Source organism: Haliotis rufescens, unplaced genomic scaffold, assembly GCF_023055435.1.
Source record: "Haliotis rufescens isolate VD_foot unplaced genomic scaffold, xgHalRufe1.0.p SCAF_6, whole genome shotgun sequence".
Classification (NCBI taxonomy): Eukaryota; Metazoa; Mollusca; class Gastropoda; order Lepetellida; family Haliotidae; genus Haliotis; species Haliotis rufescens.
In genome coordinates, this window is record NW_025964334.1 from 25,145,075 (window position 1) to 25,167,347 (window position 22,273).

At 41.8% G+C, this 22,273-nt stretch overlaps 1 protein-coding gene across 1 annotated transcript in view; it reads right to left on the reverse strand.

Moving 5' to 3' along the window:
• LOC124111431 (cysteine--tRNA ligase, cytoplasmic-like) overlaps positions 1–22,273 on the reverse strand; it is a 283,163-nt gene that overhangs the window by 58,741 nt on the left and 202,149 nt on the right. Inside the window, exon 3 of the mRNA XM_048386259.1 lies at positions 3,219–3,307. Within this exon, the coding sequence (XP_048242216.1) occupies positions 3,219–3,307 (89 nt within the window). The remainder of the gene's footprint in view (positions 1–3,218; positions 3,308–22,273) is intronic.

Genomic DNA, 22,273 nt, shown 5'->3' on the forward strand with positions numbered 1-22,273 from the left:
TCTGGTGTCATGGTGGTGTATCTGGTGTTATGGTGGTGTACCTGGTGTTATGGTGGTGTATCTGGTGTCATGGTGGTGTATCTGGTGTTATGGTGGTGTACCCGGTGTTAAGGTGGTGTACCTGGTGTTATGGTGGTGTACCTGGTGTTATGGTGGTGTACCCGGTGTTATGGTGGTGTACCTGGTGTTATGGTGGTGTGTCTGGTGTTATGGTGGGGTAGCTGGTGTCATGGTGATGTGTCTGGTGTCATGGTGGTGTATCTGGTGTTATGGTGGTGTACCTGGTGTTATGGTGGTGTATCTGGTGTCATGGTGGTGTATCTGGTGTTATGGTTGTGTACCTGGTGTTATGGTGGTGTGTCTGGTGTTATGGTGGTGTACCTGGTGTTATGGTTGTGTACCTGGTGTTATGGTGGTGTATCTGGTGTTATGGTGGTGTGTCTGGTGTTATGGTGATCTACCTGGTGTTATGGTGGTGTCCCTGTGTTATGGTGGTGTACCTGGTGTTATGGTTGTGTACCTGGCGTTATGGTGGTGTACCTGGTGTTATGATGGTGTGTCTGGTGTTATGGTGTGTACCTGGTGTCATGGTTGTGTACCTGGTGTCATGGTGGTGTGTCTGGTGTTTTGGTGGTGTGTCTGGTGTTATGGTGGTGTACCTGGTGTCATGGTGGTGTGTCTGGTGTTATAGTTGTGTACCTGGTGTTATTGTGGTGTGTCTGGTGTTATGGTGGTGTGTCTGGTGTTAAGGTTGTGTACCTGGTGTTATGGTGGGGTAGCTGGTGTCATGGTGATGTGTCTGGTGTCATGGTTGTGTACCTGGTGTCATGGTGGTGTATCTGGTGTTATGGTGGTGTGGCTGGTGTCATGGTGGTGTGGCTGGTGTCATGGTGGTGTGGCTGGTGTTATGGTGGTGTGTCTGGTGTTATGGTGGTGTAGCTGGTGTCATGGTGGTGTGTCTGGTGTTATGCTGGTGTCATGGTGGTGTGTCTGGTGTTATGGTGGTGTACCTGGTGTTATGGTGGTGTCATGGTGGTGTGTCTGGTGTTATAGTGGTGTTATGGTGGTGTAGCTGGTGTTATGGTGGGGTAGCTGGTGTCATGGTGGTGTGTCTGGTGTTATGCTGGTGTTATGGTGGTGTAGCTGGTGTTATGGTGGTGTAGCTGGTGTTATGGTGGTGTGTCTGGTGTTATGGTGGTGTACCTGGTGTTATGGTGGTGTACCTGGTGTCATGGTGGTGTACCTGGTGTTATGGTGGTGTATCTGGTGTTATGGTGGTGTGTCTGGTGTTATGGTGATCTACCTGGTGTTATGGTGGTGTCCCTGTGTTATGGTGGTGTACCTGGTGTTATGGTTGTGTACCTGGCGTTATGGTGGTGTACCTGGTGTTATGATGGTGTGTCTGGTGTTATGGTGTGTACCTGGTGTCATGGTTGTGTACCTGGTGTCATGGTGGTGTGTCTGGTGTTATGGTGGTGTGTCTGGTGTTATGGTGGTGTACCTGGTGTCATGGTGGTGTGTCTGGTGTTATAGTTGTGTACCTGGTGTTATTGTGGTGTGTCTGGTGTTATGGTGGTGTGTCTGGTGTTAAGGTTGTGTACCTGGTGTTATGGTGGGGTAGCTGGTGTCATGGTGATGTGTCTGGTGTCATGGTTGTGTACCTGGTGTCATGGTGGTGTATCTGGTGTTATGGTGGTGTACCTGGTGTTATGGTGGTGTGTCTGGTGTTATGGTGGTGTACCTAGGGTTATGGTTGTGTACCTGGTGTTATGGTGGTGTATCTGGTGTTATGTCTGGTGTTATGGTGGTGTGTCTGGTGTTATGGTGATCTACCTGGTGTCATGGTGGTGTACCCGGTGTTATGGTGGTGTACCTTGTGTCATGGTGGTGTCCCTGTGTTATGGTAGTGTACCTGGTGTCATGGTGGTGTAGCTGGTGTTATGGTGGTGTATCTGATGTTATGGTGGTGTGTCTGATGTTATGGTGGTGTGTCTGGTGTTATGGTGGTGTGTCCTGAATTATGGTGATCTACCTGGTGTCATGGTGGTGTACCCGGTGTTATGGTGGTTTACCTGGTGTCATGGTGGTGTCCCTGTGTAATGGTGGTGTACCTGGTGTTATGGTGGTGTATCTGATGTTATGGTGATGTGTCTGGTGTTATAGTGGTGTGTCAGGAATTATGGTGATCTACCTGGTGTCATGGTGGTGTACCCGGTGTTATGGTGGTTTACCTGGTGTCATGGGGGTGCTGTGTTATGGTGGTGTATCTGGTGTTATGGTGGTGTATCTGGTGTTATGGTGGTGTATCTGGTGTAATGGTGGTGTATCTGGTGTCATGGTGGTGTGGCTGGTGTCATGGTGGTGTGGCTGGTGTCATGGTGGTGTGGCTGGTGTTATGGTGGTGTGTCTGGTGTTATGGTGGTGTAGCTGGTGTCATGGTGGTGTGTCTGGTGTTATGCTGGTGTCATGGTGGTGTGTCTGGTGTTATGGTGGTGTACCTGGTGTTATGGTGGTGTCATGGTGGTGTGTCTGGTGTTATAGTGGTGTTATGGTGGTGTAGCTGGTGTTATGGTGGGGTAGCTGGTGTCATGGTGGTGTGTCTGGTGTTATGGTGGTGTTATGGTGGTGTAGCTGGTGTTATGGTGGTGTAGCTGGTGTTATGGTGGTGTGTCTGGTGTTATGGTGGTGTACCTGGTGTTATGGTGGTGTACCTGGTGTCATGGTGGTGTACCTGGTGTTTTGGTGGTGTTATGGTGGTGTAGCTGGTGTTATGGTGGGGTAGCTGGTGTCATGGTGGTGTGTCTGGTGTTATGCTGGTGTTATGATGGTGTAGCTGGTGTTATGGTGGTGTACCTGGTGTTATGGTGGTGTGTCTGGTGTTATGGTGGTGTACCTGGTGTTATGGTGGTGTGTCTGGTGTTATGGTGATGTGTCTGGTGTCATGCTGGTGTCATGGTGGTGTGTCTGGTGTTATTGTTGTGTACCTGGTGTTATGGTGGGGTAGCTGGTGTCATGGTGGTGTGTCTGGTGTTATGCTGGTGTTATGATGGTGTAGCTGGTGTCATGGTGGTGTGTCTGGTGTCATGGTGGTGTAGCTGGTGTTATTGTGGTGTACCTGTGTTATGGTGGTGTCCCTGTGTTATGGTGGTGTACCTGGTGTTATGGTGGTGTGTGTAGGTGGTGTAGATAAGTTTGGGTATCAGTCTGTCCACTCTTACCTTGCATGTCCCATGTGGGAGGCATCGTACACAGTCGGACCACAGCTGTACCACAAAACACGGCGGCCATTTTGGGGGACAAAAACCTCCTACAAAAAGAAAAAATTCTGTCACAAATTTGTTTTCTGTATCCAGTTGGACCATATTTTAAAACACATTCTGAACACCGGCGTATAACAAATGGTAATAATTTGGGTGGAGGACCAAGACATGGTTTGTGTCCAGTATTGCAGACTGCTCTTCATCATGTTTATCATGATCTCCATTCATCATAGCCGTCTGGCCGTCAAGCTGAATCTTGCGTTTTAACGATGAAAACGAACAACTATTGATTTTGACCAAATTTGGCATGTGACAAGTCACCCATAATACACAGGTCGAGTTCAGTGACCAATGAAATTGTTCAGTATGAAGGCGGTCACAAATCACATGAACAAGCTAAATTTGGTGTACGAACGAGTGAGTGTTTGGTTTTTGTCTGCTTTGAAGAGAGTTTTGGTAATAAAACATCATATCACCTTGATGTGGGAGAAAAGCCTGACCTGATGCTGTGTAGGTAGTTGGACTCTACATTTTGTAGATGTATCGGTTAGTTTGCCATACATTTAAACCTAAACTCACTTGTCAGTTATAGTGGGCACGATGAAACTCATAGTAAACTGTATTTATGTCAGATGATGATGATGATGATGATTATTGATGATGATGATGATGATGATGATGATGATGATGATGACTGAGTAAATGAATGAGTGTGTGAGTATGGTTTTATGCCGCTTTTAGCAATTTTCCAGCAATATCACAGCAGGGGGGGGGGGGGGGGGAACCAGAAATGGGCTTCAAACCCGGGTCTTCGGCGTGATGAGCGAACGCTTCAACCACTAAGCTACTCTATCACCCTGATGATGATTAAGGCAGCCATTGGAGATCATGACGATCGCGAAGATAATTCTTGCTGAGATCCTCTTCAATTCATTATACTTGTAGTCATCCATGCTTTCGACCTTTTAATCACAAGTCTGATGCCAGAATCGACATAACGCAGTGGCACTCGGCATTAAGGGGCTAAAGCAACACTGGTTGGCTTGAAGTACACTGTGTCTGAGTGGGGTATCCGTGTTAAAATGTGGCATGGTATCTCAGTGAGCTAGCACTGTAAAACGAGCATAAGTCCGGACTAGTACAAGCAGCCACACACACACATGCATTCATGTTGCTACATAAGTGCAATAATCAACGCGACATTCAACCCCAATACACCACATATGCGTAAAATCTATTGAAACTCATGCTGATATAGTGTTGGCACAGACTGCGTCTAAATGATGGAACATCTAGTGATGTGACTGTCACAAAGTAAGGCATGCCCATAGACAAACGAGGCCATTTCATTGCCATTTTCACAAAACATTTTTTGAAGTTTGTGAGCAGGTCCTATCTTCATAGGAGCTCCCAACAGCGATTTGATGATATCACATTGTCAGCAATATGAGCTGAACTATTTGTCACCATGAAGGAACTAGCCAGGCAATAATTATCTTTCCATTTGTCTCACTTTCTTCCTGCCTGTGATTCATTGTAGTCCTCGATGACGGTGAAGAGTCCAAGGACAATCCTTCAGAGTAAACGAGTAACAAAACACTAAAGCTTTCCATAATGTAGTTAATTTGTTCGGCAATCAATTAATGACCTTATTTGGGTTCTGTCACAAGCCTGTCACAGACTACATTTAACAGTTGACAAAATACAAGATTACCCTCTCAGTTTCAACAGAGTCAGGGAGAGAGCTGTCTTAATACATCCTGCTGCTGGTCTCATTTCTAGCCTCTTAACCGAACATCAGGATACAACAGCATCAGTATCAAGCATCCTCGGCCCGTGTCCATCAAGCACATCAAACACATCAAACATACTGAGCAGACAACAGTCAGGGATCATGAATATTTGGGGGGAATATTTTTATGAATTTGTGAGCTCAGTCACTATTTATGCTCCCCAAGTTTTTTTTATAAGTACAGTAAATTACAGATATAACGAACTCAAAGGGACCACTAATTTTAGTTCGTTATAACCGTAGTTCGTTATAAGCATATATACAGCATAACTGCAGCAAATTTTAAGGACAAAAAAGTAGGTTCGTTATATCCGTCAGTTCGTTATAAGCGTGTTTGTTATAAACGTAGTTTACTGTATATGATTGTTGTATACTGAACAAACAAAAAAAAGGTAGGGGTCATGAATACTTTGGGGGATATTTTTATGAAATTTTGTGCTCAGCCTTCACAACAAAAAACATCCCTAAAAATATTCAGATCACAAACTTTTTTGTTGAGTATATTTCATAATGACAGTTGGTTTTTTTATATTTCTTGTACTTTTCTAAGATATATTTCTTGAAAGTTTATTCCATATAGATCTGTTTATTGAAATAACCAACTAACATGTCTATTAAGAAACACTTGTCAATCCAAATTTTTTATCAACACAAGAAAGAATTAGATCTTTTACAACAAAGACATCAAAAGGTCCCCCGACTTATCACAAAAACACAGACTGGTGAGTCCAGTAGTTTAAGTACTGGTATTTGCTCAACATGTCCAATACAGGTACAATACGTCCCACTGCCGTGATGCAGCTGGAATATTGCTAAAACCATCGTCAAACTAATTAAAAAACACAAGTGTGAAAATTTCACAATAAAAAAACCTCAGCCGGCACAACTGCCAAACAAATCCAAGTATTTTACTTGTCCAAGGACCAGTTGAGGATTTAGAATAAATTTCTTTTAAGTTGGAACCTTGGGTCATGTGACATGGATAACCAATCAGTGTCTCTGGCCACTGGCGCCACTCTAAGTTTGTTTTGGCAATGGCACAGGCTGCATTTTGTTTTATGCAGTTTTTTCATGTTGAATGTTGAATGTGTGTATTCTAACTTCACGCCTTGTCGGTAATAGATTAGTCTTGCCCGAGGTGGAGTTATGTTAAACGAATTACAAGAAGCTAAACTCAAATTTCCAAAGATATTTTGACAGACTGTAATACCCTGATACATCCATCATACACAATATTGTTAGAGCAGCATTACACAACAAAGCTTCAGGATGACATGCCACTGTCATGATGAACATCATGATGTTGCCATGGTTACCTTGTTGCGGGATGTCATGTCACTATCATAATGTATTAATGGAACATCACTACACTGTTACTATGGTTACCTCAGTTAGTTGCAGGGGGCACGGGTGGCCCAGTCGTCTGAGGCGCCGCGATTTGCTATGCAGAGTTGCTTCCCTTGGGCACGCCAGAAACCTATGATTGTGGGTTCGAATCCTGGTTCACCCCAATTATGTTTCTAGGTCTGTCAGCACTATACCCGTGCTCGTGGGTTTCACTGAAGTGGTTTACGTCTGAGACCTGCATCACTTCGGGCTTTCCTCGCACATTAAGCTGACACGCCGTGATATAACTGGAATGCTGATTAAAGCGGCGTTAAACCCAACTCACTCACTCACTCACTTAGTTGCATGACATCATATCACTATGCTAATGTATTAATGGAACATCACTACACTGTTACCATGGTTACCATCATAATGCTAGGGCTTGGATGAGTCCAAATGTACGACCCGGTTATCTGACCCCCTATTACCCTGAGTTACCCATCCCAGCCGTAAGAAGTACTGATGGACCACTGTGGCACACTGTCCCTCCCTGCTGATGGATAAACAGTCATCTACTAGATCCAGTATAAATTGAGAGTCATCAGAAGATCGACCACATATGCCCCCAGAATCCAGAAAAAAAGGCGACAAAACCCTTTCCATATTGATAAGAAATCACTGACAAAAGTCGATTCTGACTATATCATGAGCATATGTTTATGAATCACTATCAAATAGTGATGATACCAGGTGTTCGCGAAAAGGTGAGTCTGGTGGCACCCATCACAAACACATGCAAAGGCAAGTCAATTGTTCACCAGAAACAAAATGGGAACATATGGTACAAGCCAAAACAGGGAATAGCATTCGACATAATTTTTATCTCTGATGTGTCAAAATTGGAAATGTCTTCATGTCCACCATAAAATGTTTTAAAAGCTTTACTGAGGCCATGAATGTCGTAACCTTGATCCAAAAACTCCTTAACAAGAGTTGCATGTCGTTCCTTGAAATCATGGTAGAAAGTGCATGCTTAATTGTACAGTGATCCCTCGCTATTGTGCTCTTCGATAAAGCGCTACCTCGGTTACTACTCGCGGTAACGCATGGCTCCCAAAATTTATGTACACTTTTATTACTGAGAGTTTTACACAGACATAATTGTATTGTTGTTCGTTGTTCATTTGCACATAACGCTTCTCATTGCATAATCAACCGTTTATCGCTGAATGGAGTTCTAATAATCTGTTTGAAAACATCCGCGGCAAGTCCCGGAAATACGATTGTTCAACGAGTTAACTTTTCACACTATACATCCTTTGATCTTAGAAGCGCATGCATGCAATAAAAGAGAACCACAAGCGAAGTTTATATTCTTAATTAGTGGGCAATCCAATTTGAGGCGACACTGTCACACACATGTAGTTGCTGTCACAACACGGCGGTCATTCATTTCGTAATCGCGCTTTCGTAACATCGCCTGTATCTCAAAAGTTGTGACATGTAAACACAAAAGGCTGGAGCTGCAGGAATATTGCTCGATGTGAAAGGAAAGTTGACAATTGGAAAGTTGAAGTTATCTCTCTTGTCATACTGTCTTGTTGAGAGTGATTGTCACTCTGAATTCTGATTCATATGCATCAAGAAACATATCAGCAAGAAGGGGAGCACAAACGGTGCCCATGGGGATGCCTACTTCTTGCCTAAATGTCTTTCCCTAATATGTTACATAGATGTTATCACTGAGGAAGTCCAGCATATTTTTTTTCCCAGTAAACTTTAGATGTCATTTGCTTTCCTTTTTAACAAATAGACCTGAACCTCTGAAGATAGATATGTAAGTGTATTTATGGTCACCATGTTCTGACCATGGGTCAAGGAATGAAGTTTTTCCTTAAGTTTGTCAGACTGCCTCCGTTGTCTAGTGATAGAGCATCCGCCCGGAGAGCGGAAGGTCTGGGGTTCAATCGCCGACCGTGTCATACCAAAAGACGTTAAAAGATGGTACTTGTTGTTACCCTGTCTGGCGCTCGGCATTTGGGGCTAAAACAAGGACTGGTCGGCTCGGAGTCAGTATACTGTGTCTGAGTGGGGTATTCATGTTAAACTGCGGCATGGTATCTCAGTGAGCTAGCACTATAAATCGGCATCAGTCCGGACTAGTACAAGCAGCCACACAAACACACACACGCACATGCACGTCGCTATATAAGTGCAATAATCTTGGACGCGACGTTAAACCCCATTTCACCTCACCTCACCTTATGTTTGTCATGTGGGATAGCGGTGTACAGGGTTGAACTGATTGTAAAAAGTCAAGCATATCCTTCAAATTATTGAGAATCCACAGAATATTAATTCCACTTGTCTCAAATACTTTCTGTGAACATATAGGAAGTCCTTCCTTGATTGTATAAAGGATTATGGTTAATCTTTGAATCAAGGATTTGGTGGCACATTTGCTGGATCCAGCAATATATCACTTTTTTGAGGATTTTTATGGCGCTTTGGCTCCAGTGCAAAGGAGGAATGGACATATCTTAAGGTCTTAGAGTCAAGCCAAAAGTCGATAGTACTGATGCATGGTTTGGGCAGATTTCTTCCTCAGTTAACATACTGTCCTTATAAATGGTTTTATTTGATATGTCACTAATACTAAGTTCATTGATCAAATAATTAATGTAGTGATGCTTACATTATGGTTGTGTTATCTGAGGCCTTGTCATTGAGAACAGCTACAAACTTGTTATGTAGATGAGGTGAAATGGGTTTTAACGTGATGATCAAGATTATTGTACTAATGCATGTGTTTGGTGTGTATGGCTGCTTGTACTAGTCCGAACTAATGCCGATTATATAGTGCTAGCCCACTGAGATACCATGCCGCAGTTTAACATGAATAACCCATAACAGCATACTGACTCCAAGCTGACCAGTCCTTGATTTACCCCCTTAATGCCGAGCACTTGACAGGGTAACAACAAGTACCATCTTTTAACGTCTTCTGGTATGACGTGGCCGTGGATCAAATCCCAGACGTTTCGCTCCACCACAAGAACACGGAGACGATCACTTTTCATGTAAGTCAGCCAGACTTTGGATGACAGCTGGCTGGGACAGAACGGGTTTATTCCAATTCTGTTTCCTAACCATGTTACACTAACCATGTGGTCACGTGTGATTTACCTGAACAATATCACTAGAGATTAGAGAAAGTGAGTGAGATGGGTTTCCAGTTGATGTGTGAGGAAAGACGGAAGTGATGCAGGTCTCAGATGTTTACCACTTGGTGAAACTTACAAGCAGGGTATGGTGCTGACAAACCTAGAAACATAATCGAGGCGAACCAGGATTCAAACCTATGACCATTGGCTTTTGACATGCCCATGAGACGCAAATCTGCACAGCGAATTACAGCGCCTAAGACGACTGGGCACCCGTGCCCCCTGTTTGACTAAAGACTCTTTAATGACCTTTATGACCTTTATCGTACATAGTTTGATCAACGATGTTGAAACAAGCCATAACATTGAGGTGAGCCACACATCCTGGCGGCTCTATTAAGAACCACACTTTTGGACTGTTGCAAGCTTAGTTATTTAAACATTGAATTGTGTGATGAAACTGAATGGCATGTAATGGCGCTGACCAAATCCCGGCTGTAAGACTGTAGCGAGAGCGGTGACAGGAAGGTGTTTCTCAGTGAGACAAAGAAAGGTCACCTACATTAAAATTCATGACCAGACTAACCAAATTACCTGCGTCTGCTGATCTGTCCGTCTCACTTCTGGGCGTGAATGTCTGCTTGTGGCGCCCCCTATAGGAATGTCAGGGAAGTGGTGCACAATGTATCGGATGTAATTGAGTGCAAAGAATTATCGGAGTTTATGGATTGTTCGGAATAGTTAGCACGGAACTATATTCAGACCCTCCAGTAAGAACACTCACTTCAGGCCATTATTCTGTTTGCCTTGGTCTTTGTTTGAGTTTAAATTATCTTTCTTTTTAAATAAGAAATTTATTAATCTATCACCTGTGGCAATTATCAGAAAAGTAAGGACAGATTAAGATTCCACTTTGCAGTCTTGAAATAGTTTTTTAAACAAATGACATCTTGAATGATGGGCGATGTCATCAAACAGACACCTATCAACTCTCTCGGACATAATTACTACAGAGATACATTACGCTTGTAACAAAGTGTGGTAACATGCTGTAAACTGACAACTGCTTGTTCATATTTTTTAGATTTATTGAACTTTGAACACCTGGCATCATCACTATTTCAAAGTGATTCATAAACACAAGCTCATGATATAGTCGAAATCGTCCAATGGATTCCGCTTTCAGTGGAGATTTCTTATGACTATGGAAATGTTTCTTGTCGCTTTTAACTTATACATATTAAATCTAAATATCTATTTGTTTGTTTGTTGTTTTACACCGTGCTCAGCAATATTCCAGCTATATACGACAGTTTACTACTTCGGTGAAACCCACGAGCACGGGTATGGTGCTGACATGCTAGAAACATAATCAGGGCGAACCGGAATTCGAACCCACAATCATAGGTTTCTGGTGTGTCCAAGGGACGCAACTCTCCACAGCACATTCCAACTGACTAGGTACTATTGTCGTAGCAAGAATATTGATTAACCTGAAGTAAGCCCAAAATAAACCAGCAAGAACTGTTGGTGTATGGTGAAACAATGCCACCTCCCCACAAACTATCAGGTTTGCTGTGAAGGAGAGGTCTGTCACAGTGGTCCAATTACAGCTCTTTACTTGTGCTGGTACTACAATCAGGGAGGTGAAATACGGTCATTATCATCATCGAACAGCTCTAACAGTTTCTCCTGTAATCCACAAGAAATAGCAAACGGAAAACTCATTTCAGCTCACACTTGTCAATGTTTCAAACGTTCCCACATCTTCTTTATTGTTACTATAAAGATGAGCAAGTTGATAAGCTCCATTCGTGAGTGAGTTGGGTTTAACGCCACTTTGAACAGTATTCCAGTTACATCACTGCGTGTCAGCTTAATGGGGGAGGAAAGCCCGAAGTGATACAGGTCTCAGACATTTATCACTTCAGTGAAACCCACGAGCACAGGTATGGTGCTGGCAAAACTAGAAACATTATACGGGGCGAACAGGGATTCGAACCCACAATCATAGGTTTCTGGCGTGCGCAAGGGAAGCAACTCTGCATAGCGAATCGCGGCGCCTTAGACGACTGGGCCACCCGTGCCCCCTTTGTTGATGATGAAGATGCCATTGTAGATGTTGAAGATGCCGTTGTTGGTGTAATGAAGACATTGTGTACTGGTGTACTCAAGTTTACGATTTCAACTTAAACCATGTGTTTATGAATCACGGTAAAATAGTGATGATAGCAAGTCTAAACACATGCAAAGGCAATTCCTATATTCATAAAAAATGATAGGATGGATGCAAAAACAATGTTAAATTCTTTTTGGCATCACACAAATTCCATACATTTAGTCATACTGGCCATCGAGGGATATAAAGAAAAACATCTTTCTTCATAATTAGTTTGATCAGAAGAGTAGCACCTTTTCATCATTTGTAATGGGCGAAGATCAATTTTGTAAAACAGATTAAAATCATCGCCACTGAGACAAGCTAGGATTTTTTTCTTAACACAAACTAGTCTAAAGTGACTAAACAGGACACGACAAGCTTGCTCATGTAATCCTACAATGTCACCAGATTTTCTCAGGGAATTTCCCAAATTGACATCAGAAATAAAATACCAGCAGAAAACAAAGAAAAATAATCTTTTTTTTAAATTCTAAGACGCCTCAGTTGGATGTAGAGATTAAATTTTAAGGACGAGTCATCAAAATGGATTATCCAATCAGAGTCCTGGTTTCCTTTGCAGCCACATCGGTCATCCGTCTTACTTTTTGCGGCCTGTCAGGGTCAAACTACAGATGGGCAGGTTCATTAGGCCATTGTTGTTTTACATTCTTGTGAGGTAGGATAGTCTGAGCTTGTGGGAACTGGTGATGTGAAATGTGGCTTGAAATAAGATTATTGCACTTAAAAAGCTACGTGCATGCATGTGTGTTTGTGTCTGCTTGTCTACGTCATTCTCCGTGGTCCAGTGGTAGAGCATCCACTCGGAGAGCGGAATGTCTGGGGTTCACCTTACCTCACTCATGTAAATAAAACCAACACCTAACCAGAATGATAAGAAATCACTGCTAAAGGCAGAGTCTATCCTACAATTCAGACTATATGATATTTATGTGTTCATGAATCACTGCTAAAAGCAGAATCCATCCTACAATTCTGACTAAATGATATTCATGTGTTCATGAATCACTGCTAAAAGCAGAATCCATCCTACAATTCTGACTGAATGATATTTATGTGTTCATGAATCACTGCTAAAAGCAGCGTCCATCCTACAATTCTGACTGAATGATATTTATGTGTTCATGAATCACTGCTAAAAGCAGTCTATCCTACAATTCTGACTGAATGATATTCATGTGTTCATGAATCACTGCTAAAAGCAGAATCCATCCTACAATTCTGACTGAATGATATTTATGTGTTCATGAATCACTGCTAAAAGCAGTCCATCCTTCAATTCTGACTGAATGATATTTATGTGTTCATGAATCACTGCTAAAAGCAGCGTCCATCCTACAATTCTGATTGTATGATATTCATGTGTTCATGAATCACTGCTAAAAGCAGAATCCATCCTACAATTCTGACTGAATGATATTCATGTGTTCATGAATCACTGCTAAAAGCAGAATCCATCCTACAATTCTGACTGAATGATATTTATGTGTTTATGAATCACTGCTAAAAGCAGCGTCCATCTTACAATTCTGATTGTATGATATTTATGTGTTCATGAATCACTGCTAAAAGCAGCGTCCATCCTACAATTCTGACTGAATGGTATTTATGTGTTCATGAATCACTGCTAAAAGCAGCGTCCATCCTACAATTCTGACTGAATGATATTTATGTGTTCATGAATCACTGCTAAAAGCAGTGTCAATCCTATAATTCTGACTGTATGATATTTATGTGTTCATGAATCACTGCTAAAAACAGCATCCATCCTACAATTCTGACTGAATGATATTTATGTGTTCATGAATCACTGCTAAAAGCAGAATCCATCCTACAATTCCGACTGTATGATATTTATGTGTTCATGAATCACTGCTAAAAGCAGAATCCATCCTACAATTCCGACTGTATGATATTTATGTGTTCATGAATCACTGCTAAAAGCAGAATCCATCCTACAATTCTGACTTAATGATATTTATGTGTTCATGAATCACTGCTAAAAGCAGAATCCATCCTACAATTCTGACTGAATGATATTTATGTGTTCATGAATCACTGCTAAAAGCAGAATCCATCCTACAATTCTGACTGAATGATATTTATGTGTTCATGAATCACTGCTAAAAGCAGTCCATCCTATAATTCTGACTGTATGATATTTATGTGTTCATGAATCACTGCTAAAAGCAGCTTCCATCCTACAATTCTGACTGAATGATATTTATGTGTTCATGAATCACTGCTTAAAGCAGCATCCATCCTACAATTCTGACTGTATGATATTTATGTGTTCATGAATCACTGCTAAAAGCAGCATCCATCCTACAATTCTTACTGAATGTTATTCATGTGTTCATGAATCACTGCTAAAAGCAGCATCCATCCTACAATTCTTACTGAATGATATTTATGTGTCCATGAATCGCTACTAAAGGCAGTCTATCCCACTACACGGATTCATACAGTTTCCACATTGGTTTTTCGATTCATACCTCAATGAACCGAAAAAAATAGTCAATCCTTAAATGAATTACTGCTAAAGGCAGAGTCTATCCTTCAATTCTGAGTGTATTACATACATGTGTTCATGAACCACTAACAGTGATGACACTAGGTGTTCACATAAAGGTGAGCATATCCTGCCCCACTGGTGGCATCACAAACACATGCATAGGCAAGTCAACAGTTCACCCAAAAAGCACAGGAATGTAGAGTACAAGTCCAAATGGGGGATTGCATCAGAAATCATTTTAAGCCAGTAGTCTGTCATTAATTGTTATAGTTGACTCACTGGGACAAAGTGGGTGAGTGAGTGGGTTGGGTTTAATGCCATCTTAACAGTAATTCACATTTGTCAATTGTCACCTTTGCTCTCTCAGGATCTATGCCATTAATCCCCTCAGGGAAGATAAACCATAATTCCTCGTAGCTCGTTAGTTATTCTCATAGTAAATTTTGTAATTGACATAAGTTTTCATCCTAAATGAAAATAGGGGGGCATGGGTGGCCCAGTCGTCTAAGGCGCCATGATTCGCTGTTCAGAGTTGCGTCCCTTTGGCATGCCAGAAACCTATGATTCTGGGTTCGAATCCTGGTTCACTCTGATAATGTTTCTAGGTTTGTGTCAGCACCATAATCATGCTTGTGGGTTTCACCGAAGTGGTAAACGTCTGAAACCTGCATCACTTCGGGCTCTCCTCCCACATTAAGCTGACATGCTGCAATATAATATTGCATAATATAATATACTGTTAAAAGCGGCCTTAAACCCAACTCACTCACTCACTCATTGAAAATATTTAATCGACTAATAAGAGTTCTCCTCTGAGCTTGCTTTGAGATTAGGAGGAGATGGCAGGAAGACAAAGGTAAAATAACATCGTCAAACGATGAAGTTCCAAGCCTTACGAGACCCAATTTCTGGTGAAATGGTGATCTCTGTTCAGTGAGTCACGATGTCAACCCTGACAGTACTCTGGGATTAGGGTGCAACTCCTTAAAAAATATCACTCCAGTTTCAGGCAGCGCGTTTCCTCTCTGGACTTTCGATAGCACATTAATCTGAAATGATCACTAGGACACAGGTACACCTTAGCTGTAATTAGACGGAGTAATGGCCCTTGGTTTCACTTTCCATTGTTGAATGTAATCATTTGCGAAAAAGAAGTCTCATGTTGCAACCATATCCTCAAGTTTTAACTCGGGAAAACTCCCAAGAACAAAGACAGTGATTAATCTGACATGGGAGTCCCGGTGTCAGAACCAGGAACATCATCTTCTTCTGAAACCCAAGTTCAAAATGCATACTTATGGTTCTTCAAATCTGTTCCATTGAAATTCAACACAACGTTATCATTTGATTATTAAATGTTTCTTTTGCGCCAGGCTGACGACGACATTTGAGACCTTCAAGGCGTACTTCTGCAAATCAATACGGAGCAGGAACTATGATAGGTCCGAAAAAGCAGACAAATTACTACTGCAGGGCTGTCTAGTAGTTTGCAGGTTTCACAAAGTCACACTTTTGGTGCTAGTTGGATAAGATATCAAAGACTTCGAAATTAGCAAGTTGTCCGAGATTCTCATGATTTATTGATTTAATGAAGCTGTATGAAACAGTTGAGCTCTCCACCATGTCTTCTGCTCAGTGGTTTCACATTACCATGGATAGCCAGTAAACCGGTTCTAATAAATTCATAGTTTATCACCACTCAAGACCTATAAACACCAGTGACTGGAAGCCGAGCATTGAAATCAGCATCTGACTTGCAGCTTCAGCTAAGTTATTAACATCTGTAGCATTTCATGAGGATTCCAGGCATATTGTGGGTGTTTTTCTTGTAATATGATATCTCTACTGTTGAATCTCGTTAAGTAGGAACTGTGTAACTAGAAAACTTGGTAAGTCACAACCAACTGCATCCTTCTTTAGTTATCATAATTTGAAACTGGATAAATAGAATCGTTTTCGGAGAAAAAAACTGTAAATGGAACATTCCTGTTCCCTAGCTTCAATTTATGTAGCAGGGAAACAGGAATGTTCCATTTACAGTTTTTTCGACTTAAACTATGCTTTATTAAGTTTCTGGTTCAGTTTGTATCGTGGTGGAGTGTTTGCCCCGGGGAGCGGAAGGTCGGTGGTTCAATCCCCAGCCGCGTTTTACCAAAAGATATTAAAAGATGGTACTTGTTGTTTCCCTGTCTGGCACTCGGCATTGAGGGGGTAAATCAAGGACTTAAAAAAATGTTACATGCCTTTGCTGGGGCATGAAAATATATTACATAAAAAGGGGGGGGGGGGGGGGGGGGGAGGGATTGGGTGGTATTCTTATGATACAGTCCAAAGATCACTTCCTTAGAAGAACTGAATAAGAAGAGAATTAAAAGTGAGTGAGTGAGTTGGGTTTAATGCCGCTTTTAACATTATTCCAGTTATATCAAGGCGTGTCAGCTTAATGTGGGAGGAAAGCCCGAAGGGATGCAGGTCTAAGACGTTTACCACTTCGGTGAAACCCACGAGCACGGGTATGGTGCTGACAAACCTAGAAACATAATTGAGAATTAAAAGAAAAAGTTAGCCATCAAACTAAGATTACTCAGCAAAGTCAGGAGATAGCGATATGGAAACGAAGATAGAACACAAATTTGCCCTGTGACTTTATCAAGACCACAGCAAATGTCATGAATGATATAAGGTGTAAGCCAACACAGGCCTATATCTTCTCTCTACGTTTCTGTAGTTATGTGGCAAGTCCATGCAGACAATCAATTTCTCCTGCACATAAGAGCTGAGGTTCTGAGCTACTTTTGTCCCCCCACACAGACATAATCAGACGTGACAGACGCATCACAGGTCTGCAGGTTTACACTGAAGTCATGCTGATACACTGAACTGGGGCCATTCATTACACATGGCTCTGTCAGATAATGGAAAACGAATGTCATCACAGACTAAAATAACATGGGATGATATGGTATCATATACGTATCTCTCGGAAATTTAGCCTACCACAAACTCTAATTAGATGTGAGGATAAAATATACATTTACCATTACTCCCCATGACTCTGGGTGACAGTGAATGCTTGGTGCATTGTCGGTCATCAGCCTGTCTAAGATATCCATCAATGTGACATGGTAGACAAATATTTAGTCCCAGAAATACAGTTATCTTATTGAAAAACATATATAATAAAAACCAAAGCAAAATCCAAATGGAGATGAATAATCCATAATTTAAGCTGGGCAATCTATCGTTTGATAGGCATTACTTTGAAGTTGACGGTAACAAGGTAGACGCAATTTATGGATAATAATTTCTTTAATTACCATAGAGGCGATGTTTCGGTATAGATCCAATCTAGATTTGCCAAATCATTCTAGACTTGAGTTGATTCATATCTTAATGTATGGAAGGGTCTGGGAGGCGGACTAGACTTCTCTGAATGTGGTGATGCTTTACATTAATGTTTGTGACTTTGTGACTTTACATTAATGTTTGTGACTTTGTGACTTTACATTAATGTTTGTGACTTTGCATTAATGTTTGTGACTTTACATTAATGTTTGTGACTTTACATTAATGTTTGTGACTTTGTGACTTTACATTAATGTTTGTGACTTTGTGACTTTACATTAATGTTTGTGACTTTGCATTAATGTTTGTGACTTTACATTAATGTTTGTGACTTTACATTAATGTTTGTGACTTTACATTAATGTTTGTGATTTTGTGACTTTACATTAATGTTTGTGACTTTACATTAATGTTTGTGACTTTACATTAATGTTTGTGACTTTACATTAATGTTTGTGACTTTGTGACTTTACATTAATGTTTGTGACTTTACATTAATGTTTGTGACTTTGTGAGGGGGGTGGTTCAGCCTAGGCCAGATCTTCCCCTTCTGGATGTCAGATATACTGAACACAGGAGAGGGATGGTTCAGCCTTGGCCAGATCCTCCCCTTCTGGATGTCAGATATACTGAACACAGGAGAGGGATGGTTCAGCCTTGGCCAGATCCTCCCCTTCTGGATGTCAGATATACTGAACACAGGAGAGGGATGGTTCAGCCTTGGCCAGATCCTCCCCTTCTGGATGTCAGATATACTGAACATAGGAGGGGATGGTTCAGCCAAGGCCAGATCCTCCCCTTCTGGATGTCAGATATACTGAACACAGGGGGGGATGGTTCAGCCTTGGCCAGATCCTCCCCTTCTGGATGTCAGATATACTGAACACAGGAGGGGGATGGTTCAGCCTAGGCCAGATCTTCCCCTTTTGGATTTCAGATATACTGAACACAGGAGGGAGATGGTTCAGCCTTGGCCAGATCCTCCCCTTTTGGATGTCAGATATACTGAACACAGGAGAGGGATGGTTCAGCCAAGGCCAGATCCTCCCCTTCTGGATGTCAGATATACTGAACATAGGAGTGGGATGGTTCAGCCTAGGCCAGATCCTCCCCTTCTGGATGTCAGATATACTGAACATAGGAGGGAGATGGTTCAGCCTTGGCCAGATCCTCCCCTTCTGGATGTCAGATATACTGAACATAGGAGGGGGATGGTTCAGCCAAGGCCAGATCCTCCCCTTCTGGATGTCAGATATACTGAACATAGGAGGGGGATGGTTCAGCCTTGGCCAGATCCTCCTCTTCTGGATGTCAGATATACTGAACACAGGAGGGGGATGGTTCAGCCTAGGCCAGATCCTCCCCTTCTTGATGTAAGATATACTGAACACAGGAGGGGGATGGTTCAGCCTTGGCCAGATCCTCCCCTTCTGGATGTCAGATATACTGAACACAGGAGGGGGGTCATTCAGCCTTGGCCAGATCTTCCCCTTCTGGATGTCAGATATACTGAACACAGGAGAGGGATGGTTCAGCCTTGGCCAGATCCTCCCCTTCTGGATGTCAGATATACTGAACATAGGAGTGGGATGGTTCAGCCTAGGCCAGATCCTCCCCTTCTGGATGTCAGATATACTGAACATAGGAGGGAGATGGTTCAGCCTTGGCCAGATCCTCCCCTTCTGGATGTCAGATATACTGAACACAGGAGGGGGATGGTTCAGCCTAGGCTAGATCCTCCTCTTCTGGATGTCAGATATACTGAACGTAAGAAAGGGGATGGTTCAGCCTAGGCCAGGTCCTCCCCTTCTGGATGTCAGATATACTGAACACAGGAGGGGGATGGTTCAGCCTTGGCCAGATCCTCCCCTTCTGGATGTCAGATATACTGAACACAGGAGGGGGATGGTTCAGCCTAGGCTAGATCCTCCTCTTCTGGATGTCAGATATACTGAACACAGGAGGGGGATGGTTCAGCCTAGGCTAGATCCTCCCCTTCTGGATGTCAGATATACTGAACACAGGAGGGGGATGGTTCAGCCTAGGCCAGATCCTCCCCTTCTGGATGTCAGATATACTGAACATAGGAGTGGGATGGTTCAGCCTAGGCCAGATCCTCCCCTTCTGGATGTCAGATATGCTGAACATAGGAGGGGGATGGTTCAGCCTAGGCCAGATCCTCCCCTTCTGGATGTCAGATATGCTGAACATAGGAGGGGGATGGTTCAGCCTAGGCCAGATCTTCCCCTTCTGGATGTCAGATATGCTGAACATAGGAGTGGGATGGTTCAGCCTAAGCCAGATCTTCCCCTTCTGGATGTCAGATATGCTGAACATAGGAGGGGGATGGTTCAGCCTAGGCCAGATCTTCCCCTTCTGGATGTCAGATATACTGAACATAGGAGTGGGATGGTTCAGCCTAGGCCAGATCCTCCCCTTCTGGATGTCAGATATGCTGAACATAGGAGGGGGATGGTTCAGCCTAGGCCAGATCCTCCCCTTCTGGATTTCAGATGTGCTGAATATTAGAGGGGATAATTGTGGCAGTACCTCACACAAAAAGTAAAGGGGCCTCTGATATTTTCCTGAATTGAATTGCCATGTACTATGATTAAGAAACGAAAGAGTCAGTTTTTACATATTGTTCTGCCTCACTTACACCTAATGCCAAGAATTAGGTGACTCTCTACCTTAGTCTATAGAAATCAGGTCCCCGTTCCACAAAGCTATCTTAGCACTAAGATGATCATAACTCCCATACTTTAACATAGCCCAAAGACAATCATAGAACCAAGATCACTTTGTAAAAAAGGGCCTAAACGTATGGAGATCAATTTCAGCCAACATAAACATAATGACACATAACATTCACATCAGTTTATTTAAACACCAGTGAACCTTAACTTTATTTGTGCAGTATATGTTGCAATGTTGATTCCGTCTGTGTATGGAGTATATTTCTCCAACATCAGTATAGCTTTCATGTAATTTTCGTTCTATCATCAGGATTTATTTCCATGTCAAATCCCTTTCTTAACCTATCAAAATAATAGAATTCCAATCCAAACAGATTTCAATTATTTCTATAAAAAATACCCCTGAAAGCTAACAAATATTTAATAAGGCACTTCATATTGTATAATGTTAAAAAAAAATCATATGCAAGGCAAGGGAGATCGTGTATTCACATTATCTGCCACTGCTAAGCTTTATTATTTGCTGACAAGAGAGCGATACACGACACCCTACCAGTTACAAGAAAGCAGGACACAGTCACTGGCTGTGGTTGTAGCTTGCGGCAGGTGTGCTTTATTGACTCCGATCAGCAGGTGAGAAGAGCTCTGACAAGGGAGACCATTCTGTCTTTTGAGAGCCTGTACACAGTTGATTGTGGATATGGTTATATCAATCTTGAGTAAACACTGGTCCATATTGTGACTCACAGGCCACAGGCAGATGGCACGAACATGCCTTTGACGAAATTTACTCCCATAATTCGTGTCAAAATCATCACAATGATAAGCCTTAACATTTGACCTGCATTTGGGATTCAGACAGACTTATCAAATGCAACACCAAACATCAATAATCCACTCAGATTTAAAAAGGAAATATTGGGCTGATTGCTCGAATCTTACTGCAGTATTTAAAACCTTTGTTATCGCAATGTCGAAATTGCAACACAAAACTGGTTTTTGAAAACACTGTCTTGCCAGCCCCGACTGATGGTGTTATGATGAAACATGTCTGAAATGGTGGTATAATGAGGACATGCGTGCCCATGATGAGTCAAGGTGTCACTGACTCAAACTGAGGCTCCGCACAATGATAAAGTGACCAAACGAATAAAAAACTGATTTAATTACGCCTTAAACATTTCATTCATTCGGGAAAAGTTTGGAGATTAAAAGATCAGGATAGTGGTAAATGTTTATGTAAAAGACAAAGACAAAATCAATGATAAAGTAATGGGCTTATTAGGTCTTCAAAAATGTCAGAGAAATCATGACACCTTATGAAAAGAGCTCAACGATAGAAATGACTCAACACATTCACAGAGTACAACATACCAGCAAAGTGTTCAAATTTATCCCGGATTATGGAAATCATCGAGAGTTATGATTTAATGATTTCAACAGAAAAACCCTATCCCCCACCAAATAAAGCCTTTTTGTTGCACATCTGAGGGATGTGCTCATGATTAATGGATAATCTCGAATATAGTAATTATATTAACACCAACATGAGACAGTTAGAAAGCTACAGTGTGCTAAGATTGTGTTGATAATAAAAGCGAACATCACATTCAGTTTATCAAGCCTTACTGCACAAAACATCTTCATGCACAGATTAGAAATGAACATTTGCTTTGCAGGAGCAAAATAATTCATCAATTTCAAATTAACAGAAAACACATCAATTATCAAATACATCATACATTAAATGGCGTGTGCTTAAATAGTTTGTTATTTCATCAATAAAATGAAAGGTAATATTCCTTTCAAAATATGCACAATTATAAAAAAGCACATGAGCTTTTAGTCATGTTCCTGAAATGAAGTTGATTTTGAATTTCATTTGATGCAAAATGTCCACAATCTTCTGTTTCATGTTCTTTCAGTGTGATTTTTGGCCATTAGTTTACATACTTTGATTTTATTTAACAGTATTAAACTTGTCATAAAGCCA